The sequence below is a fragment of the Gouania willdenowi genome, chromosome 6, assembly GCF_900634775.1.
Source record: "Gouania willdenowi chromosome 6, fGouWil2.1, whole genome shotgun sequence".
Lineage (NCBI taxonomy): Eukaryota > Metazoa > Chordata > Actinopteri > Blenniiformes > Gobiesocidae > Gouania > Gouania willdenowi.
The window spans coordinates 51,556,682-51,582,165 of NC_041049.1; the positions used below are offsets into that span (position 1 = coordinate 51,556,682).

At 39.0% G+C, this 25,484-nt stretch overlaps 1 protein-coding gene across 1 annotated transcript in view; it reads left to right on the top strand.

Moving 5' to 3' along the window:
- Positions 1 to 299: 299 nt before the first annotated feature.
- Positions 300 to 25,484, top strand: part of tmtc2b (transmembrane O-mannosyltransferase targeting cadherins 2b) — a 99,533-nt gene continuing 74,348 nt past the window's right edge. The window contains exon 1 of the mRNA XM_028451168.1: positions 300 to 474. Coding sequence (XP_028306969.1) covers positions 392 to 474 — 83 coding nt within the window. The 5' untranslated portion in view covers positions 300 to 391. The remainder of the gene's footprint in view (positions 475 to 25,484) is intronic.

The following is a 25,484-nucleotide window of genomic DNA, read 5'->3' on the forward strand; positions in this document are numbered from 1 at the left end:
CATGGCTCACCCACTGAGCTTGTTATTGGTCTGAACCTCGGCTGTAATGCACTGACTAGATCTGCGCTCGAGGTCTTGTGTGTGCGTGCGGCGTGTTGTCACCCACTTTGTGAGACAGTGTGTGTGTGTGTACAGTGTGTGTAGTGTGTGTGTGTGTACAGTGTGTGTAGTGTGTGCGCTCCTCCCAGCCTCAGATCCAACATGGGTTAGAGCACAAACCACCTCCGGATTATCCACTTTGTGCACTTGGACGGTGCTGATGGAGGGACGGGATGATGATGATGGACTGGTGTTTGCGGAGCAATCCTGACACAGACGGGGATCGGGCGTGCGTCCGTCCGTGCGTCCTTGCTGTAGTTTGATTCCCTCTGGTTGTCTCCTGTGCACAGAGATGTTCGCTGAGGTGCTGAGCAGCGCCGTGGCTCTGCTGCTCTACGTCAACACTCTGGGAGCAGATTTCTGCTACGATGACAGGTAGGAATGAATGAATGATCACTATAGCCTCCAGCTCACACACACACACACACACACACACACACACCAGTGTGTCATTACACAGCAGCACATGTGACTTCTTTCATTTTAATGTAGTGCATCACAAGCTTCACCTACAAGGGAGTCCCGATCTAACTTTTCCACTTCTGATACGATATTGCAACCTCAATCCGATCCGATGTCAGCATACATCATACATACTAGGGCTGGGCAAAAAAAAAAAAAAGCAATTTATTGAATTTGCAGATAAAAACAAATTTTATTTTACAAATTCGAGTTTACATTTTTCATTTATTTTTTTTCCACCGCAGTTTTTTCGGACTTTTGCGCGTTCCGTCCTTGTGAGCCCACCCCCTCTTTGTTTACATGTGTTTACCCTTTGAGTAGACTATATGTGTGCCACAGGCATGTTTCATTTTTTATTCATACTATGCTGAGATGCTAAGGGAAGAGTTTATTTTTTTTATTTGTAATGTTATAAAATATGTAATTATTTGATTTCTTAATCATAAAATTGAAGCTACTGTGAAGTAGCTGTTACACTTTTGCTTAAACCTGGGTTAAAGTTTGAAATTGTTGAATGACAGAGCCTCATTTACTTTTTATTTTGGGATTGTTCTATGCATTTTAACCAATGAGGACAATCACAGCAATAAAGTTGCACTTTTGACAATATATCTGATGTCTGCAGTCATTTTTAAGTGCATAAGAAAAATAAATAAATCAAATCACCCAGGCCTAGTACATACTTTTATCACGTATTTTGTAGTGTGGAATAGTAGAAAAGATTTGATAGAGTGATGTTACTCAAACAAAGACCATTAGTCAGCAAGAGTAGCTATGAGAAAAACTGACCCAGAGCTAGTCAACCACAAGGACACTTCAACACATAGACCGCTATAGACCTGGATCGAACCCCCAACCTCTTGATCAGAGGACGACCCATCCACCTGATCTACTGTCTTACTGGTGGTAAGCTACTATTGTAGCCACAGCTGCCCTGGGGCAGATATACGTGAGCATGTATTTTATGTATTAACATAAATACACTGCTCAAAAAGGATAAAGTAGCTCTTATTATCTCCCACCCTTCATTTTTCATTCAGTTTTCCAGACATTTCCATCACTACATAAATCAATTAATATATTATATACATATACATGCACACTTCCACAACATCTGTGATGACAACAAACAATGTTAGATCTTATCGCTCTTCCTCAGCTCTATACTTCGAGAACATATATTGTTTTTACATTTCAACCATAAACATAAGAATATTCGACAAGAAAATAAAAAGACATGTAGGAAATGGATCAGAACACCCTGAAAAAATAACCACGAAGCCAATAAAAGCAAAAGAAATAACAAAAAAATAAATAAAATAAAATACTTTCAAAGTGCAAAATAACATTTTAAAACCACTTCAATTATTATAATTAATATTTTTTTTACTGTCAGTATTTAGTTCTGTCAGCTGCAGATAGAAATGCTGGAACAGAGTCTGGAATGAACTGGTTGTATGTGATGTTTTAGGTGCCAGGTGATATTGGACCAACACCAATACAATATAGGATCTGGGCACTCCAACACCTGTAGTGCAATTCCCATTTAATTCAACATATCCATGTATTAACACCAATGCATTTAGCGCTTGCTTGTGGAACGATGACAACTCAGTCCAGTTTTGTGCTGAGCAGTGAATTGATGTCTGGAAGTGAAAACGTGTGGCACTGGTGCTACTTTTGAGAAATGTGTTGACGTTCTAAATTTCAATTGAAATAGGGAGAAGTTGTCTGCTGAAATCCATGACTATATCAGACCTGTGGTGCTATAAAGCAGAGTCATGCATTACTCACAGCTGGAATGAATGGTTATTGGTGCCTCCAGCTCTTTATTCGCCATCTACGGCTCAATGTGGGTCAACATTTTCTCTGCTATTTTTCATCAAGTAGGCAAATAAAAGAAGTTGAGAACACATCAGTTACTTCATGTTTCTGTGTGATCGCAGTTGTCCTCATGGTGATTACAGATGATGTGCACATGTTTTTTTTTTTAAACACATCCCGAGGAAACGAGTGAACAAGTGGTACATTAACACCCCACAAATCAACCACTGTTTTTACTTCCTGTACGACTTTGCTTCCATCTTTGTTTACACAAGGCTTCCTGCTCAGCACATTCCCCTCAGGCACGTTCTTCTTCTTCTTCTTCTTCTTTCTTCTTCTTCTTCTTCTCTTCTTCTTCTTCTTCTTCTTCTTCTTCTTCTTCTTCTTCTTCTTCTTTCTTCTTCTTCTTCTTTCTTCTTCTTCTTCTCTTCTTCTTCTTCTTCTTCTTCTTCTGTTCTTCTTCTTCTTCTGCTTCTCTCCTCCTCCTCCTCCTCCTCCTCCTCCTCCTCCTCCTCCTCCTCCTCCTCCTTCTCCTCCTCCTCCTCCACCTCCTTGTGCCTGAGTAGGTTTCCACTTCCCACTAAGGTCAGGTGATTTAGCACAAGAATGATAAGTTGCGTCTTATTTGTCTTCATGCTTCCGTGTCTTCAGTTTAGGTCCAAAGAAGCCAATGAGAGCTAGAATTGATCTGTTAGATGTGAGCTTTAAAAGGTTTCCTCTGACACATTCCTCTTGTCTACATTTTGGTTGTTGATTGCAGGCGATTTGTCACCCAGCCGTATCTGTTTAACACCATGTGCTCAGGCTCGCAATTAGCAGGCGTCTCCCGTCCCCTCGGGTTCTTCCCACCGGGGAGAGGACACGGGGGGAGGCAGAGGAAGGACGCGTGCGACTCAGATCATATTGTTAAAGCGTAGGGAAACAAAGACTGACTGATGGAACTGGTACTGATGTGAAATAAGCTGATGTGACACTGGCCACGTTTACATGGGAGCTTTAATTCCTTCTTAAAGCGGAATAAAAGTTAATTCCTCTTTAACCTGACAATGTAAACACTTATTTCCTAATGCTAATTTAATTCCAAATTAAACATAATTCCGAATTAGGTGACTGGTTTATTCTGTTTTTAATTCCGAATTAAATAATTCCTCTTTCTTGTAAACAGTTAACAACACTTAATTCCACTTTAAGTTAATTCCGATTGTTCTGTGCATGTGCGACGCGCTGGGTGACGACATAATCCAACATGGCGGCCCAGAATAGAGCCGACTCCATTTAATAAGAACTTTAAAAGACATGGATATAATGAAAAAAGGGGATGAACAGAGGCATAAACGTGCAGACATTAACACGGACACATGGACTTATCACACACATGGAGATCAGCAAACGGAACAGGCTTCATCGGACGGGTGACACTAAAAAAATAGAGGTGAAAACAGTTCTCGTCTGGTGTTCTGTGTTACAGCCGTTTGTTGTGTGTTTCTCCCGATAGACGTGATACGTCATGTTCTCCCACTGTCCAATCAGAGCCTTCCCAACCCCCACACCTAAAGCGGAATTAACTAGAGCGGAATAAACCGGTTTCCATGTAAACCTCAGTTCGGTAATTACTAATTCCATGTAAACACGAAGCAGAACACTTTAATTCGGAATCATTTAATTCGGAATAACTAATTCCGAATTAAAAAACATCATGTAACCGTGGCCATTGTTAAAGTAATGAAATTGCAATCTTTGGAAGCTCTGACTGGTAGAACATGATGTTATATTCTCACTTGCAAACAGGATTCACATTCAAAGCACTAATTCTTAGTCCTTTATTGATTGTTAATGAGTTATAGTTGTGGAATATAAAAATGATAAATATTCAGCCAGGGGAAGCATTGATTCCTTGCTATCCGGAGAGCGATCGGGCTTAAATTTAGCTTCTGGCTGCAAGAGAAATGCTTCTCACCTTCTGATTTAGTGTAAAATAATAGATTGTGGTGTGTTTGGGCTTAGGGCAAGATTTAAACATACTGTGGAGGGATTTACAATTGATTGGTTGAATGTGTTGGTGTAGTAACGGAATACTTATTGATTTTCTCCTTGGGAATGTTAGAAAACTGTGAGAATTTGCGTTTTAGCTTCTTAGACATTGGCAACTGGCAGCCTGGGGGCCACATGCGGCCCTCGGTCGGATTTTGTGTGGCTCAGTACATTTGACACATGACTGAAAAATATGCATCCAACATACAAAATGACAAAACACCCCAAATTTCTCCAAAAATACACTAAATAACAACAATATCACACAAAATGAGTTGAAAAACACAATAAATGGTTTCTGCAATACTCAAAAAGATTCCAAAAAACACACTAATTTACACAAAAAATGCGTCAAACCATTTGTTCTTTCCTGTACCAGCGCTCAGATTGCTCATTGTTCTAACTGCTGACATGAATGTTGATCATGTGGCCCTTGGATCAGAAAATCACGTATTTTTGTGGCCCATGCAGTGATAAAAGTTGCCCATCTTTGCCTTATGAAATGTGCTGTTCTCAGTGTTAACATACTGTATTCAAGCATGTGAGACTGAATTGTACATACAAAGCTACCAATGTGGTGAGAAAATGGTTACACATGATTGAATTCCTACCCTCCAGACTCCAAAAAAACCCGGTTTTCATTCTGCAGCAGATTTCTGACCTCGCTCTGAATCAGAGCCCCTCCTTTGATAAAAAACGACAAGCTGAATGAGTGAGTGACCTGCTCAGCGTTGCCAAATCATCCCAGGGGGGGCTTTTCCTGTCCCTCCCCCGGGCACACTCATCATTCATGTGTACACAGCTTTGACACGAGCAGCGCCAAATGGGAGTCATACATCAGACAGTTCATATCGCTCCTCTATTAGAGCTGAGTGCACGAGTTGGAGGAACTTGAAATACTGCTTCAATACTCTGTGATTTCCAGTCAGCTGGCATGTTAGAAAAGTTGCAACGTAGTAGTAAAGTAAAGTGTACTGAAACGATTATTAGCTTGAGATCCAGTCGTTGAGTATTAGGGTTCTGACCAAAAAACCCCCCTGAAAGATCACAAGCCAAAGGTTTAATAAGGTAGAGTTTTGCTGAAACAGTTTATTATTAAAGCATTATTACGATACCTCCACCTTCACCAGCATTTATTTGTTAGGCAGACCAAAGATACACCAACTTTTATCACAGTAGGGGCCACAAAACTGTGTTTGTTTGTTCAGAGGGCCACATGATCAACATTCATGTCAGCATTTAGAATACTGAGCGATCTGAGCATTAATACAATATAGAACAGATAGTTTTTATAATAAGTGTTTTTCTCTCATTCTGTGTATGTTTATTGTTGTCTTGCTCAATCTGAGGCATTTTGTGCATTTCTGTCGTCCTTTTGTGTATTTTTCCTGTAAAATATGAGTTTTTATGAGTCATGTTGTGTATTTGTGCTGTCATTTTGCTTGTTTGTTAGTACTGTGGGTTTGCTGAGTCATTTTCTGTGTTTTTCTTGTCTTGGTGAACTTTTGTTGTAATTTTCTGTAATTTTGCATATTTTTCTGAGTAGTTTTGTGTATTATTGTTGTCATTTTTGTAGTAATTTTGAGTTTTTTTGGAGTATTTTGTGTGTATTACTGTTGTCATTTTTGTAGTAATTTTGTGTGTTTTTCTCTCGTCTTTTACTTTATTTTCCTGCAGTGTTGTGATTCTTTGTGTATGTATTCTTGCTCTTGTTTTGTGTATTTTTCTGTCATTTTGCACATTTACTTTGGGGGCCGCATTAAATTAGACTGAGGGCCGAATGTGGCCCCCGGGTTGCCAGTTGCCTATGTCTGCCTTACACCATGGAAGATTCCATTACATTTCCGAGGGGATCCAGATCAATAAACTGATTCTGAACAGTTTTAAAAAATCTAAAAATTCCCACCTCTCATCATTGGCAAAAAAAAAAAAAAAAAAAACATGGTTCGTAATTGAATTGAATTGTAGGGTTTCACCTGTGTTCACCTCACGTTACGTTTTTCCGTTTCCTGTTGGCTTTATCATCTTTTCTTAAATATCTTAGTCTCTTCTTTGGCATTGCGTGTCTGTGCAGTGTTCTGGAAGTATTCTTCCATAGGCTTTTCTGCTTGACTGGGTAGCACTGTGGTTATGTCGAGAGCTCATGGGCGGTAACCTAGCAGTCTGAATTTCCCTCTTTCTCCCTGTTGGGTTTTCTCTGTCTCTGCCCTATAATTACCCTCCTCTCTGCAGATGGGATGCAACATGGTTCTTTGGATGTTGCATCTTTGCTCTAACCCCTTCTCTCTTCTCTGTATGATTTCTCTTTAACTAACCCCAAATTCTTGTCGGCCTCCAGCTCCCATCATCCAGATGGTCCCATTTGGTGAGCAGTTAAGGGTTTTTTTGTTTTTTTTCCTCTCTTCACCAGTTTAACGGAAAAGCTTTTGAAGTGGATTCAAACGGAGGATGTGGTGTTTGCCTTCAGTTGCCAGGATGGAGACACCGAAGTTCCCAATGGCAGAGACGGTGGATAATGAGTCTGCGGAAATGGCTTTGTGACAAAGTGGCACAGACTCAAAAACTCTTATTTTTCATTTCAACTGGCTGTACAACGTATTTCTTTCTTGAATGGGTGATGAGATGAAGTGAAAAACACTCAAAGACTTATTACTCACTTCTGCAGTTTGACATTAATTTATGGAGCTTTGTATCATCTCTCTAACTGATTCTTGGCTGTGTGGTTTCTTGTTTTCATATTGTGTGTCCCTCTTTTGGCATGTACTGTTCTAATCTGTATGATCTATATTTTAATACCTAATGGCATTAGATCAGATTAGATGCTTGCTAATAGAAGTGGATTGATGAGGGAAATGGAAATCAGAAGATTGCTTGTGGGGTAAATTAATAGTAGACATTAGGGATTTGACGATTCACTCAACTCCCGATGCGATTGGATTCATATTACTGGGTTCAAGATACGGTTCTCTCACGATTTATTTTACAAAATGAGACTGTAGAAAAATGATGACTGAAAAATATTCCTTTATTTTTTGGGGGGAAAAAACTATAAAAAAAAACTATACTGTTTTCCTTTTATTTTTCATTATCAAAAGAATTCCTTGATAAACTATTCAAAACAATGCAATTTAACTAAAAATAAATCTTGAATGAAATAAATAAAGGAATAATACAAATGAAGAAGAAGCCTATTAATTTAAATTCTAGTTCTATAGTAAACAATGCAAAACTGCATCATAGTTCTTTTTAAAAGTGCAACTGAAAATGTATTTTGTGCCTGAACAATTGGACAATTGAACAAAAAACCAAACAGTCGTTGCACTGTATTTAGGTCAGATATTTCTTTGGACCAGCAGAGGGCGCTGGTAACCCAGTGGTCGGTTGGCATGACGATGTCTTGCAGTGAAGAAGAGATGCTATGCTAGCAGACAGAGCTAATAGAAAAACGTGACTTTTACAGATATTCACGTAAAATTACAGATATTTTTTCGGTGCTAAAGGGGTAAGGAATCATTTATGAACATGTTTAAAAGTAGAAGGCGGCCAGAAAGAAAGTATTACCAGATTCCGCCCGCCGCCAACACTTATGGATAGCGCCCTCTGCTGGTTAAAAAAGTACTGCGATTCAATTTTCACAGTATCGATGTGAATCGTGATACCAATGAATCGATTTTTAACGGCCTTACGATTAATCGTTACATCCCTAGTAGCGATGCTACTTTTTTCTTCTTATCCATCATATACATGTAATATTTGCTTATTTGGTTTGATGCTGTGAAAAGTTAGGTGTTTGCAAGTTAAAACTATATGATTTCTGCAGGGAATATAAATACAAAGAGCACTCAGAGAGCGCAAACCTCCGCCAAGCGTCAAACATCCATTTTTGCAAGAGATATTCACACTTTTATGGTCTGTAAGGAATTACTAGACCGATCGATAAATGTAACTGTATGTCCAAATGTATGGGTGGGTACCAAATAAAAAATTTTAAAAATCCTGATGAAAAGCGCAATTAAGATCCGATCCAGATGAAACTCAGTTGGGTAATTGAGGAACTAACTAGACAAAACTGAGTCAAATTTCATGAAGATATGTCAGTTATAAACCAAGATATGATTTTTTTTTTTTTATTTTCAATGATTTTTTAATCAGAATCACTATATTGATCTGGATCCTTTCCAAATTTAACGGAACCTTCCCCGACGTAAGGTCTTTCTCTGGTTAAAATTTTGGTCGTGAATGCGTGAAGTATTTTTGTTGTCGTCCAATCTTTTTTTGGAAGCATCCAAACTGTGCTCTTTTCTATCCTGATATTAAATGGTGACAATGTTTAAAGGGATCTTTAAGAATATACTAAAGGATATGTGGAATATTGGTGTGTGAGATAATGAGTGAACCGTAAAGTGCTTTAGCATTATACAGATGATTAATAACTGCATGCGGTTTATTTACCATTCACATGGAAATAAATGCTGCTGATGAACAGTTATTGATTCTTTTTAAAATATATGAGTACGGTAAAATGGTCCTCCCTTAAACTTTACACCACTCCTGAGAACACACCAAGCTGGAAAAACCCTAAAATCCCCTCCAATATGTAATAACGCTTCCATTTACCCATGCTCTCAATTTTGATTTAAAAAAGAATAATTGTCACACAGATTGCTTAATAAGTGAACGTCATAGTATTTAATTGGTTACAAAAAATACCTGTAATGATAATGGGGGTGTCAATGTTTTTGTCTTAATGTTTTTCTCACAAAACACTACAAAGCCATACAGAACTACTGTAAATGTTTGAGAATCTTAAATGAAGGGTTCATATCCAGGCTAATAGACAACAGCTGAGTAGACTTGAGGCCCATTTACCTGCTCACAGTCATCAGGTCTTGAATAAAACACATTTTTACTGCGTCTTTGTGACAAAGTTCCACGCACTTGAAGTTAAAACTCCTGGCCTTGGGGCTGCATTTAGGAAGTAAACCTCTGAAAAACCCACATATCTGGAAATATCGCAAAGGAGAACTTAAAAGTGTTTTGTTGGCGCTTGTCCATTGATGTAAAAAGTGTGGAGACTCTCATATTACAGCTTTCCTTTGGGACCCTGAAATCGGCTTAATAAAGTCTTCAGTGCAGCAGAGTGGGTCGGTGGTCTACTCTTCATTTGAGTTGGTTTCCTGTATTCCCCATAATATCTGAATTAGGGATGTCCCGATACAATACCAATATTGTAGCCTTGCGTACTGGCCAGTACCGATATTGATACGATATGATATCAGCACGAATCATACATACTTTTATTACTTATTTTGTAGCGTGGAATGTTACAAAAGGCTTGATCGAGTGATGTCACTCAAACAGAACAATAGTCAGCAACAGTAGGGATGAGAAAAACTGACCCATTTATTATTAACCAATTGGTTACAAGAATTTTAACCTTCCACATAATATCTACAGTATTCTACAATTGAATAAATATAATATAATATATATCGGAGATTTTAGATGCAGTCCAAAAATATCCGATATTTGTTTTCTGGCTGATATTGGACCGATATCCGATATCAATATCAGATCGGGACACCCTAATCAGAATGAAGTAAAAGCATCAGTTTACGGGACTACACATCCCACAATGCAAAGTGCGTTGGTAGCAGCTTTACCAGATCTTTCAATGATGTTTACGAAACTGCGTAACAAGAAACCTTTGTTTACATTTGTAGTCAATTTTATCTCTATGATTTAAGCTAGTTAGCGGGAATGCCTTTCACAAGTCACTGTATACAATGCAAAGTAAACACATCGTCTGGACAGTGGCAGGCTATAATGCTGGTCATAGTGGTACCAGGAAGCCATAGTTGACGTTTTTACTTAATCACTGTAATCCTTACAGACATTTTACTGGGAGCTCGCTCCTTCCACGCCACTGGGCACCCACAGCTTCTTTATACCAGATGGTGTCTAGACCCAGAGGAAACATGATACACAAATGATTCCTCATTACATGTGATTGTCCATGTACTTGAGTGCTGATTGATCACACATTGGCTTCCGATTTTGGGCGATGCCTTTGAAATTGACAGAAAGCTGAGTCACTTAGGTGACCACTCTGGCTCATTGCCATCTGTAAAGTGTTGCAGCCGCTGGACATCAGCTGTGCCGTTTGTTTTAAAGCCCTATAGTACCATCTCTCTTAAAAGCCCTTGCTGTATTCTACCCAGGCCATTGCTAAAGCCCTGTTAATCAGGCTTTGATTAACTTTGCAAACAAACACCAGGTACACACTGAGATAAGGAAGGGGCCATATGTGGCTGTCGGGGTCACTGCCCAGTGTTGGTGGATTGGGGTATTATTGATTGTCTTCGCCGAGTGTTGACCTTTGTTTCTGAAATGTTCGCATCCATCGCTACATGCAGGGCAATTTCATTAAAATCCAACAGATTATCTTCCTTAATGCATCGTGATTAAAAGCAGCATGTGCCCAGACAGTGTGCCACAAACACTTAGAGATGATCGCCTTTAATAAGAACACGGTATAATATAAGTCTAACTGACAAATCCTTCACGCAAAATTTTCTATTAGCACAGGTGACTCAGACTAATACTCCTAAAGCTACTAGCCCTGATAATTGTTTTATTAGATAAATCATAGTGTATGACTCATTGATCGATACGTATATCAAAGATCATTTGTGTGAAAAAAGATGTACCATCTGTATCTCTGATGTCTTGCTCAAGATCAATATAAAAAGATCATGTGGAAGCACTTTGAGATTACTTTTGTTGTAATTGGCGCTATATAAATAAATTGAGTTGAATTGGTCAAACTGAGATGGCATTTTTATTTTTTTTAATGCACCAATGAGTGAAGGTTGGATTTGTTTCTTAAGGGCATAATTAGCCACATGCCTTAAATAGTTTGACTCAGTCGGACTAAGTTGTTAATGGATCTAGACAAGAGTTTGGATTCCTAGGGCTAATGCTAACTGATGGTACTTAAGCCTCGGGCATTCTCAGGCTCCTGGCCCCTCTTCATATTAATGGGATTAACAGCACGGTGGATGGGTGAGAGCACAACGTGTAAGCAGAGAACCCAAACCTATTAGAAACAAAAACTTTCCTGTCCCCGATGTCCAAAAGCAAAGCAATAGTTTGCTCTTTGGCTGTGAGTCTCCATCTCAGTGGTATTATACTCTGTCGAAGTGCATTGGCTCATTTCGTTAAGGTTATGACACAACTTGGCCAGTTGGAAAGCACTGCCTTTGTCCATTGTGAGAAGAATGCTTTGTGTGGTCTCTCTGTTCTCCTGGGACTTGGTGAAAGAGGCCATTTGTTTGCTTAATAGAAAGATTTAATCGTGGGTTGTGTTGCCCTGTTGTTTATGAGGGACAAAAACGCAAGACTCCAGTGTTCCCTGTTCGAAGGAGAGCAAAGAAAACGAAAAACAAAAACTACACCAGCGTCGCAGCCCAAAGCTGTCACAGCCAATTGGCCAAACAGATTACGTTAGTAGTGCTTGTTCTTGTGGGTGATCAAGGAGCACTGGCTTCACTTTTCAGCAGATGCAGAAAAACTAGGCCAGAAGGTTTAAAGTTGGTGAGCTCACAGAAGCTCAGCAATGTTATATCATTTGCCAACTCAGTTCATTTGGGATATGTAACTAAATCCAATATATGGTAATTAGAGGTCCTGCAAATATTTACACTTGAACACAGTAGTAGATCAATTTTTCAAAAATGAAACAGGAAAAATATAATTTTTTTTAAAATTTAAATTGAATATTTTGTTGAATAAACGCTAACTTAATTTGCTTGCTTAAACAGAACTGGGTAATATATTGCATTTGTTAGTGGATTAGACAGTTGCAAATAACCAGAGTTGCTGCATTTAAACTCTAATGGCTGGTGGTGAATGTGATCTGCTGCAAAGTCGCACCATCAAGTTGATCAACCGCACTGTTTTCCATCAAATCTGAGCAATATTACATTTCTAATTATCTTAGTTTGTTTGACAATTTCCTGGTTTGGAAATAACTGCTGTTGACAGATTCCTGTAGCGCCAAAGGGCAACAGAATTATGTGAATGATCTCTCACTGTTGAATACACAAGCATTTAAATACGGATGAGATCTTGGTGAAACAGGCCTCAGAGGCCTAAATCTTGTTAACTGGGACAAGTGCTTATATAATGCTGTTGATATTAGGATGCGGTAAAGAGCCACTCTGAAAAGAAAGCCGATTTCTGTTCCAAATTCTTGACCGTACCACATTCATCACTTTACAAAAACAAGTGTTAGACTTTCGAGATGTTATTGTGGTTCAGGTGGTTTTTACGTATAATTACAGTATCTTGTGTTTTTTAAGTGTCAGACGGAGCACACACAAGTGTCTGTGGTCTTCCTAGTTCAGCCATTGTGGGTAACCTGCAGCTCCCTGAAAGTCTGTAAGGGTAAAATGATGGTTGACTCTCTTCTCCTATAAGTGTTTAAGTAAGATATTATTCAACACTTCTGATGAGAACGTTTGCTGGAACTGCTTCCTTGTGTAGGGCCTCAGCTTTTCTGTTTCAGAATTACCCTAATTCTGTTTCAGGGTTTAACCATTTCCGTATCACGTTACACTTTTTTGTTTCTTTCCGTATTACCATTTTCCCCTATTTAGATAACTTTAAAGGCTATTAAACTTCCCAAAATTGTACCAAACATGCTGAATAGGGTTAATAGAGTCAACATCTGTATTATTATATTCTTCAGACGATTTATAAAAACCGTATGGTTAAGCTAAAAACACCCGAGATTACGTTGCAAGAGCGACATTCGCCAGGCTATTAAACCCTCAGGCACAATACCATGGAAAAGTGTGATATGGTCCTAAAACATTATTTGTGAAAACTACGCCTACTGGCATATTACCCTCCTGTTTTGCACACTGCCGTGTGATTGTAGATGCTTCTGATGTGATGTATCACCAGGTAAAATGGTCACAAATTCAAATATACCAACAGCTTAGCCTGTTTTTGTAGCAGCGCCTTATCAGATTTGAATGTGGTCATAATAATCTGAACCACCTGTAAACTACAACAAATTTAAAACACGCTTAAGATGAAGCTCTGCATTTATTTTTAATCACAGGATAGCATGATTACTAGTCTCATCGTAACACACAGCGAGACATTTCAAATGGAATTATGGGTGGAATTGGTCTGTTAGTCACATGCGTGATATTGTTCCACTACATGCATGTGAGGCATTTCTGTGTCATTTTGGGGCCCAATTTCAAATAAAGATAGAGAGAAAAAAAGAAATGAGTCAGATTGATTTTTCCGTTCCAGAACCTGAACTCTTTATTTTTTCCATTCCCTTTACGCCCTACTTGCGTAGTGATGCACAGCTTTTTTTCTGATGGTGGACAGATGAAAAGAAGCTGCTGAACTGTTCCAACATAGAGCGCCACCTTTTCCCTCCTCACTCTTTCCTCTTTTTTTTCCTACCTTTTAACCGACCACAACAGCAGAGCAAACACATCTATTCACAACCTTCCAACCTCCGATGGATACTGTTGAGCCAGCTGAGCCCAAAGCGTGGTTTTGGTACTCAGCAAAATGCCTGCAAAGCACAACCACCTACATCATTCCACTCTCTGAGACACCACAGATTATATACAACCAGATCACCATTCCACTCCTGGTTTTCATATTTTTTTCATTTAGGTGAACCGAACCAACAGGGGAGCTTTATGTCGGCTGTGACCCTTAAGAAACCCTTTGTCAGATACGCACAGCCAGGGATTGCAAGAGGAAAACCAATCCAGCCTTGGGAATTACAGTAGTCCCTCACTATATCGCGGTTCACCTTTTGCGTCCTCTATATCTTGTCCGTATGGAGAGCTGTGCATGTGGCATTAGAAAATCCAATCAAACAGCGCGTAAATTGACAGCTTCTAAAGCGTGTTGTCATGGCTCGGTGAGTCTGACATCTGTCCAGATGGAAATCAGCTTGTGTTGTATTATATTTCACACATGGTGCCAACTCCCTTGTTCGCTCTTATTCTCATTCTCTCGCCTGCTCTTCCTCCCTCTCTGTCATCATGAGTAAAATCAACTCGGTTGACTGATTGAAGGGATAACGGTTGTTTACAGGCTGGATTTCGGGGGTTTATTTTGGCTGACTGCCGATTTGCTAGAGTCTGCCGCTGTTGGGTTTCTCTTCATTTTTGACCTTTTTACATGTGTGGCTTCCCCTTCTGTTGCTTCTGCCAAATGAGGTCTTCCTCTTCACCAGGGAGGGGATACAGACAATTGGCCAAAGTTTATTTTTGATCCAAGAGGGAAGATTAGATTGCAAGAAAGAGTTTGTGACTGTCTTTTCTTTCCTGGCTGAAGAGAAATGAGGATCTCAAGAGAAGCAATAAAAAGAAAAATATCTTACTTACATGAAAAGGGTGCAACTGCAGAAAGAACGAGGGGAGTCTCAGTGGAGACTGATGATGATTTTGAAGGCATTGGGCCATCTGGCTTAGTTTTTGACCCGAGCGCGTTTTCCCGTCTCTGAACTACAGCTGCACTGTGCCCTACAACATATTACTGATGAGAAGTTAAGAGGGCCTGAATCCCCAAGTAGCTCCTCCAAACATGTCTTGCATTTACAGTAGACACGTCGTCATGGACCACACAGTAAAATCTACAACCACTGTTTTAATTAGGCAGAAGTTGAACAGAAATCTATCCTCAGCACTGCTGGATTGCAAGCTTTGGGTTTTTTGTTTTTTTTTTTTCATGTGTGGTAGCAACCGTTGAAAACCTCCAAACTTCAGACAAACATACAGCTTTAAAACCCTTCAATTTATTGTTCCCTTTTGTAAAACCAAAATTTTAATGATAATGTTTTGTTAAAGTTCCACTATTATTAAAAGTGAGAACAATTCCACAATAGAGTACATGAGAAAGTATAAGAATTCTTCTCCATGGAATTTCTGTCTGGGAAGTAGCAAAATTATCTCTTGTTCCTGGTATGTTTTTGTGCTTGTTTAAAGAATTATCAGCTCGAAACGGTAGATTAATGTCTTGCACAGCTCTCTATCTTGCTCTGTTGCTCATTTGTTGTGACTCGGAAACATTTGCTAATGCAGAAAGCCCATCACTCCACTTGATTGATGGAACTGGTGATGCTTCCCTCATGACAGCTGAAGTAAAGCAGGCTGGCCCCCCCTGGTGATTTCTATGCAGGCTTTTCCACTCCCGGAGGAAATGGCTCTGCTCTTTGGGGAGAACAGACCTTGATAGGCGTTATTATGTCATTGCCTAAACAGCACATTCTGACACCCAGAGCTAGCATCAAAAACCTACAGCTCAGTAAGAGTTGTGAGAAGATATTTCAGCTTAATTTTTTATGAAACAAAATTAGATGCATCTCTCCGCAAATTAAAATTATGTTTCATTATTATTATGTAAAACAATTTCCCACATGTTTAGAGGGTCAGATTTTCCATTTCAAAATTTCCCCAATTCTATTTTTGTGTGATATCCGGATTAGTTTACCCTGATCAGATCACTGGCTCTCAGATGTCATTACTGGCTTTTAAATTTCCCAAGATTGTGGGTTAGGGGTGTTGAAGAAAATTTGGCGAAAATTTGTAATATATATATATATATATATATATAACATCGCGCGATACTTGAATCAATTCTAAATGCATCCACATTGTTTTTTTTTTTGTTTTTTTTAATTTCAAAAAAAAAAAATTATATATATATATATACAGTATATTAACCTTTATTTATCCAGGAAAGTCTTTTTTACTGCAGGAGACATTGTAACTGCTCAAAGAAGTGCTGAAACCTCGGCATATTGACCAGCTTGTGTTTTTTCAATAAAATCTAAAAAGAAAGTACTAACTTTCTGCATTTATGTGTTGTTCTAGGACGGTCTAAAGTCAAAGTTGGTTTAAAAGCCACAGGCAGATTGTATGTTATTTTTTATTTTAAGTTGTTGACACATGGCAATAAAATGCCAATAAAATATATTTCAGACATAATGTTCTCATGAAGGTGTACACATTTACAGATTAGTTGTTTCTTAAGCCATATATATCGGGATATATTGTATCGTATCGTAGTGTGACCTATGTATCGGGATACGAATCTTATCGCCAATACACACCCCTAGTTATTATGGCTAACTGAGTTAACCATTGTTATTATTTTCATATTTCTCCTTTTTTACAATCCATTTCCTGCGATCATTAAGAGTCAAAGCCCCTACATGTTGTTTTGACTTTTGAGTATGTTGAAATAAATACATTTTAAGGTGTGTAATCCGTTGTCTCACAGTTTAAATGAACACCCATACCACAATCATGCGACTGGGAATTTCCTGCAATTTTGTCAATTACAAAAATTTAACTAGAATCATTCCTTCTTAGTATGCACAATTATGGACAAATAAATCTGTTTCTGATATAATAAGGAAATAGTTTATGTGTGGCTAATTAGCCAGTGCTTAGATCATTGTTATTAACAATGGTCCCACTGTAGTTTTTTAAAATCATTCCTGAATCAAGCATAATGTCCTTTCATCCAATTAAATGACTGTTTAAAAGAAAAACAAGAAGAAATAAAAGCACTCTGCTAACCAGAAACTATTGAATCAAATGATCTAAAACAAAAAGCCCCATTACATCATATATCCTTCAGTAAACAGAAAAATATCCTCATAAACAGCTAAAAAAACCCACTGGCACATTTAAAAGCTTTGTTTATGACCTTTCAGAGTGTTTTATTTGGGTGCTGTTTCTGTTTCCTAACAGTAGAAATGGATATTCATACAATCCTCAAGTATGCAACTGTGAATTACCTGAAAGCTTTGTGCATGTGTGTAAGACAGCGCTCTGATTTCTGTTTTCAATCTAAAATCACACATTCACAATCCCTCCCGTTCTGCTATAATCATCATATGTTAAAAGCAAGGATAGTCTTATTCTCCTGCAGTCTATACTTTCTATCATCCCCACCGTGTTTTTGGTGCTTGGTACCATCAGAATCAGAATTCCTTTATTAATCCCAGGGGGAAATTGCTTCATAAAGACAGCCTGCAAATACAGCCCTTTTTTTTTAATTCTTTGTAATTCTCCAAAACCGCTGACATGTAGTGATAATCATTGAGTAACTAATGTGTCTGTCTGGACTATTTTAGGTCAAGGGCGAAGGCATATTATTTACTAATTCTGGGAGCAGTTTCAGGTAAAACGGTGTATATTTGGGAATAGTATTTTATGATTGAACATATCGCCATGTGCACAGTTGGATTTTGGATGCAGGTTGAAGCTTTTAGTCTCTTATTTTCCTTGCCTGTCTAAGATTTCACAGAGTTTTGAGAAGTCACTCATAGAGCAGTTAAACCGACTGAAATATAGTAGCGTGTAGGGGTGTGTATTACCTGGCATCTGGTGATACGATTCATATCCTGATACATAGGATACGATACGATATATCCCGATATTAAACTATAAGGCAATTTTTCCGATTTTTTTTTTTTAAATATATGACTTGAGAAACAACTAATCTGTAACGTGTACACCTTCATGAGAACACTATGTATGAAACATATTTTACACTCAAAACATTAGCTTTAACATGCCATGTGCCAACAACTCTGCCTGTGGCTTTTAAACCAACTTTCACTTTAGTGCAACTTAACTGAGGTATATGTCTAGAACAACACATAAATGCAGAACGTTAGTACTTTATTTTTAGATTTTATTGAAAAAACACAAGCTGGTCAACATGCCCAGGTTTCAGCACTTCTTTGTGTAGTTACAATGTCTCCTGCAGTTGAAAAGACTTTCCTGGTTAAATAAAGGTTAAAAAAAAAAATCGATATGGATGCATTTAGAATTGATCCGAGAATCGCAAACGTAATATCGCAATATATCGCCGAATCGATTTTTTTCAACACCCCTAGTAGCGTGTCTTGTACATGGCTCAGGTGGTAGAGGGGTCATCTTCTGATTGAGAGGTTTGGGGTTCCATCCCATCTCTACGTGTTGAATTGTCCTTGGGCATACACTGAACCCTGAGTTGCTCCCAATGGTCAAGTAGCACCTATTGGTGGGAATGGGTGAATGAGCTGATATTGTATATCTTCAGAAGTCAAAAAAGCTCTATTTAAATCAAGTCAATTTACCATTTACAGCCATTGACCAACCAACTCTTCTTGGCGCTTGGAATATAGGGTAGTCATCTGTTAGCAGCCCTGAAAGAACTACCTGGGGCAATATTTATGGCCTTGGTTTCACCGGTCAGTCCACAGACAGTTCTGGGTAAAGTTCTGCGATCAGTCGGGAAGTGCGTAATCTATCCCTAACAGTCCGTATCAGGGTTATCTGGTGAGTGGTTGGTTATTGAGTTCAGTCCTGAGGCTTGGTTGTATGAATAGATAGAGTGAGCGAGTTAGAAGAGCACCATGTGAGGATCAATACTACATGAGAATTGTGTTGAAATCCTGCTGCTGGTCTTTGGTCCCATTCAATTTTCAATCGGTCTTTTTTAAAAAGTGACTTTGGGCATTATTCAATGATTTTTATGTGTGTTCATATTACATGTAGGGAACGATTTTTATTCCAGCATTACATTTGTCAATAATGTGAAAAGGAGTATTCATCACAGACAACCAATGTTTGATACCACACACTATTACGGTATAATAATCGCCTCAGGCAAGTCTTAAATAATTTGTCAGTATTTCATGAATGATTCAAAGCTAGAAGACATAGTAAAAGTGCTTTTCTCGGTCCAGTGTTGTAGCTTTGCTTTTAAAGCATTTAAGATGTTCTTTTCATCTACTGTACACAGTTTTAGCACAACATGTAGAATTTGGCTACACCATCCTTCAAGACAGCCAAGAAAGTGGAAAGGCCATTTGCAAGTGTACTTTTGAGCCATAAAAAGCCATATACAAGTATTTTTCTTTGAGGTATAGGGAGAGGTCTTTGCTCCGGGGAGAGGCAGCGGAAGGGTTGGAGTGAATAATAGTTCATTTTACACCTCATAAAGCCTGCTGAACACAGCTCAGGTGCTTCTGCTGACGGCTTCTTGCTGAAGGTTTCTCACTTGGCGCCCTCAAAGCAATCCCAACGGATCGAAAATGGAATCGGAAGGTGGTTCAGAGGCAGTTTTATCCTCGGCAGTAGTGGCGGGTCTGTTTCACTTTTCCTATAGGTGTTTCTCTAGAAGGAAAAAAAAGAAGTGGAAGTATTTTTTTCAGGGGAAAAAGTCTTCATTTTCGGTTTCTGCACAACTTATCCTTCAAATGTTTATTCCTGCCTGATATGCTAGAAATTATTTCACGTTTGCCATATGACAAGTATTTTGCCACTTGTGCTTTTTTCTGTGTGCAAAGTATAATTTTTCTTTTTCACTACCACGGCCTTATTGCTGCTAATGCTACCCTGACCACCCAAGTGGCAAGGATATCGTAAATAAAATACAAAATGAACTTCAAGTGCAGAACTGATATTGAAAAAGCCCAGTCCATACGTACATCAACTAAGTATAAAATACGAGACATTTTGAGGGTCAAGTTGGCCTGAATATAAATCAGTGTAGTTTTTTGTCTGGGATTCATGATTGTCACGGATAAAATTGCTGTAATGGGATAGATTGGGCCTTTCTGCACCTGCATCATACGTCAGGATTTAAAAAGGACAAGAGTATGCGCTACGCTGCCAGAACCGTTTGACCAGAAAATTCTGGATTGTATATGGCTCACTAGATAGCAATCTGAAACCAATCAGTCTTCTCACGACTGATTCTCGAACTTCGGTCAGGTCAAACAAACCTAGTAAAACAAAAAAAGCTGTGTTTCTAACTGTGATTAACGACAGATCTGACACATATTTTTAATAGTGCATCATTGCTTTCTTCTCAACTGAATGCGTCATGACACCGTAAAATAATCTGATTTCGTCTGTTGATATGTTAAATATGAGTATTTATCTAAGGCTGATTCCACAGCAGGAGATCTGATCATTCTGCTTGTTTTTGATGCGTTATAACCCAGATCGTGTGGATGTTATTTATATATGTAGCGTCCCAAGTGCTATGTAAATACAAACGAGCAGGCAGCCTTTTCTAAAAACACAGCTGACAAACAGATGGCTTGTGAAGACGTTACGAGTAGGTCTTAAACAAATTACATTTTATTGTCCAAGCAATTGGATTCTCCCGATAAAATGGCGACAAAGATGTTTTGTTAAAAATGTCCAATTTGAAAAAGCTTAAATCAAATCTGAATTGCACATGAAGTTTAAAATAAACATTTCCTTTCAATGAAATACTAATTTTAGTGGTAAAACAGCAGTTTTATGAACATGGCTCTTATGTCATGCTGTTTGTGTAATGCAGCATCAGGTGACAAGGGAAAGTGGATTTTTTTATTCCCACGGCGCTCATGAATGTTTCCCTTCTATTAATCTGAGACGGCGATTTTAAGATCTATAAACCTGGTGCGGAGTAATTTCCTGCTGTCATTGTTTTGAACGTTATTATAACACTTAGTAGCCAGACTTTCTGTCAGTATGTTATATTCTAAAATTATAGCATATTCGTTCCTTCACAAGGAAATTTGGTTGACACAGTGAATTTCTTCCATTTAGGTAACTTTAATACTTAATGCTGTTTTTTCTGCCCCTGGGCCCAGCTCAGTGCGCTTAGCACTTTCCTAGGCTGGCACAGATTCTCATCACCCCTGGATAAACTTTCCTTGTTCATGTAAGACAGTGGAACCTGATGTAAGAGTAGTTTATGTGCAACTTAAATGAATCCAGAACCTCGCGGAGGCAATCTTGCTTTTTTTTTTTACATTCTTTGAGTGAATTGAAAACAGCACTGATGACGTAAAAACACTTTTTGTGATAATTTTGCATCTATAAATTTTAAGACGAGCTTGACAATGGGCCAAAGTGTCTATTACATATGGGAATGCCGATATGTTTCAAAGCTGTATTGTGGTTGTTTGGACATATATTTATGTTTTATGTGTGTGTGTGTGTGCACTTGTGCTAGTAAATGCTTGTGTGTGCCTTTTATGAGTGATTTTCCAATGAGTGTGTGCCTTACAGCTAGATTCCAAAAGGATGAGCGCGAGTGTTTGATTTAACAGCCCCATGGTGGCCGACCATTCACCTAATGAGCATCACGTCTAACAGGTGGTCCATCAGAGTTGGAGGAGGAGCAGCAGGATTCAGCTGTCAACATGTATGATGCTTATTTATTATGAAGAGAGGGGGTTTTTTTTAGCAGCAGCAGCAGTAGAGTCGCTCTTTATTAATTCAGTCTGAAAATTGACCCATAAAAACATGTTTTTATGAAACGGCCGGTCACCATATGCTTTTGTTTTTGCTCCCATTTTTTCATGAGCTGAACTCAAAGATCTAAAACATTTTCTATATACACAAAAGACCTATTTCTCTCAAATATTGTTCACAAATGTGTCTAAATCTGTTAATGAGCGCTACTCCTTCACGAGATAATCCATCCCACCTCACAGGTGTGGCATATCAAGATGCTGATTAGACAACATGATTAATGCACAGGTGTGTCTCAGGGTGGCCACAATAAAAGGCCTCCCTGAAATATGCAGTTTTGCTTTATTGGGGGTCTGAGGGGGGGGGGGGGTATCAGTATCTGGTGTGACCACCATTTGCCTCACACAGTGCAACACATCTCTTTCTCATAGAGTTGATCAGGTTGTTGATGGCTGTGTGAAGTTGCTGGATATTGGCAGGAACTGGAACACGCTGTCATACATGCTGATCCAGAGCATCCCAAACGTGCTCAATGGGTGACATGTCTGGTGAGTATGCTGGCCATTCAAGAACTGGGATATTTTCAGCTTCCAGGAATCGTGTAACGATCCTTGCAACATGCGGCCGTGCATTATCATGCTGCAACATGAGGTGATGGTCACAGATGAATGGCACAACAATGGGCCTCAGGATCTCATCACGGTATCTCTGTGCATTCAAAAAGCCATCAATGAACTGCACCTGTGTTCGTTGTCCATACCATAACCCCACCGCCACCATGGGCCACTCCATCCACAATGTTGACATCAGCAAACCGCTCACCCACACAACACCACACGTGCTGTCTGCCATCTGCCCTGAACAGTGAAAACCGTGAAGAGAACACCTCTACAACGTGTCAGACGCCATTAAATGTGAGCATTTTCCCACTCAAGTCGGTTACAACAACGAACTGCAGTTAGGTTGAGACTCCGATGAGGACGAGAAGCATGCAGATGAGCTTCTCTGAGATGGTTTCTGAGAGTTTGTTATTCAAACCGATTGTTGCTGCAGCTGTCCGTGAGGCTGGTCTCAGACGATCATGGAGATGAACATACTGGATGTGGAGGTTCTGGGCTGGTGTGGTTACACGTGGTCTGCGGTTGTGAGACCGGTTGGATGTACTGCCAAATTCTCTGAAACGCCTTTGGAGGCGACTTATGGTTGAGATATGAACATTAAATTCACGGGCAACAGATCTGGTGGACATTCCTGCAGTCAACATGCTAATTGCACACGCTCCCTCAAAACTTTCGACATCTGTGGCATTGTGCTGTGCGATTAAACTGAACATTTTTAGAGTGGCCTTTTATTGTGGCCAGTCTAAGGCACACCTGTGCAATAATCATGCTGTCTAATCAGCATCTTGATATGTCTATGTCACACCTGTGAGGTGGGATGGATTATCTCTTCAAAGGAGAAGTGCTCACTAACACAGTTTTACACTGATTTGTCAACAATTTTTGTGAGAAATAGATCTTTTGTGTTTATAGAAAATGTTTTAGATCTTTGAGTTCAGCTCATGAAAAATGGGAGCAAAAACAAAAGTGTTGCATTTGTATTTTTGTTCAGTGTATGACTTTGTTTAATACTCCAGCATAGCGCTACTAAAACGCAATATGCTCCATCGAGCTCCAGTGAATCAAAAGCTGAAGATAGTTTATTTTCTTCTCGTTTATGGGTAATGTAAAAAAAAAAAAAAACTGTTTCATATACAATTTGGACACTTTTTGGACACATTGTCCAATAATGCACCTTATTAATATGCTTTGTTCAGTTGTGGATGCAGAATTTGTTGTTAAACAACCCAAACCTTGACTCTGTCTCCGATCATTCATTCAAAACCGGCTTTAAAAGTGTAATGTATTTTTATATTCTGTCACAAAACTGCTTGATTTGCAAGGTTGATGCTGTTATTTAATAGAGTTGTTTTTGTTTTTCCCTCCATACTAAATTTTAGATCTAATTTGTCTCTTCATTATCTTGTCATTGATGGTCTTCATTGTTGCTGTATCTTTGGTTGAGTTTAGTCCTCATAATTACAAGTCAGGGAGTCAAGTAAATATTCATGTATTTAGTAGGGTTGGGACCATAGACGATAATGATAATTATACGGCACGGTATTTTGGAAATAGAAAAAAGACAAAAAAATTGCTTTTGGAATTTAGTTTTTAAAAGCATGGTTATTAAAAGCAAAATAATCATTCGTTTATTTGACTTTAACTCTGGGCATTCTTACATGTATAACATTTTCAACTCAATATGAGTCTAATATATAAAATAAAAAAAGACAAATTTCTCCTATTTAAAGTGCATAAAGTGCTACTCCGCAAATAGAACCCCAATTTGTGTCAGATCCTCTTCATTGTGTCTTATTCTGTGATGGACCCATTGGACGAGGGTGTTGGTGGAATAGATGCATGTTCTCAGGGTGGCGTGGGGTTACCCTTCTCTTTCATTTGCTTTTACTACTGCAGACAACTTTAAAGGAAAAACATTTGAGAGCTTGTGAATAATTCCGTCCCCGTTGCAGTTTGTAGGTCATGGTGGCATTTAGGCGAGTTCCTGGTCTGACCAATGATGAATGCAAGTGTGTGTGCGAGTGTGTGCGTCTAGATGAGCTCGGTATATGTGGGGGGAGGGGTAAACAAGCCAAAGACAACGGAGCCTTCGTTTCTCGTCTGGTCAATGCTACATAACGTCTCTGTCTGTCTCTCCATACGTGGACACGGCATGAACTCACCCACCCCCTCATGTTTGACCCACAAATCCTTTCCTCTTGCCAACAGAGGGATTATGGGAGAAACAGACTAATCTCCTTCTGTGGCTGCTGTACTTCTGCAACGTGTTTGCCACATAAACCCTGGCACAAAGCTAATGTTCTACAATCTGCAAATTGAAGAAATATTAATTAATGCCCAAATGTGCAGTTTTTTTTTCTTCTTCTTCTTCTTCTGTATTTCATTCAACTTTTGTTCTTTGTTTTCTTTTGTTCTTCAGTTCATTTTATTTAGGATACTTGAGAAGGGATCCCTGGGCTTGTAAGGGGCCATCTGTAATAACACATTGCTGTAGGAACTCACACTCTGGATGAATTTATATTATTCTAAATGAGCCTGAAAATGAAGGCTACAATCTAACTGAAGGCGATGCAAGATAAATAATATCCATTTTTGAAAGGAGTTCCAGCTCATTGTATTCAGTAGCACATACCAAACATGACAGTTTATTACTGGTGGAGCAGCTTTCACCTGTGAAACAGCTTTGATCCCTGGCTCCACGTTCAATCAAGATGCTGTGTGTTTATTTGACATGGAGGTGGGAGTGAAGTGATGGTGAGTGAAGCGGGCAGAATGAAGATGAACCTATCGCCCAGTCGTCACAGAGACTGATTGGGTTGAAGCTTTTCCTTTGTTGGCTTGTGTGTCACTTGTTTAAATGTTCTTGTGTTGGAGAGGAAAAGGCCAAAGTATCTTCTACAGTGTTATAGCACTCACAGTGAGTGAAAACAGACACAGTAAAAGCTTTCTGGCAAAGTACGCGTTATTGTTCTTTGTTAGACTTTCCCATGACATTTGGATAATTAGTCTCTATGTTGTTTGTTCAAACTTTAAAATGATCGTCCTCCACATTTGGCTGGATGATGAAGGCTTGTGAGAAATTTCGGTGGGTGATGTTTATCTTCGAGGAAAGAGCTTCTTTGACTTTTGTGTTGCTGTGTTGTGGTTA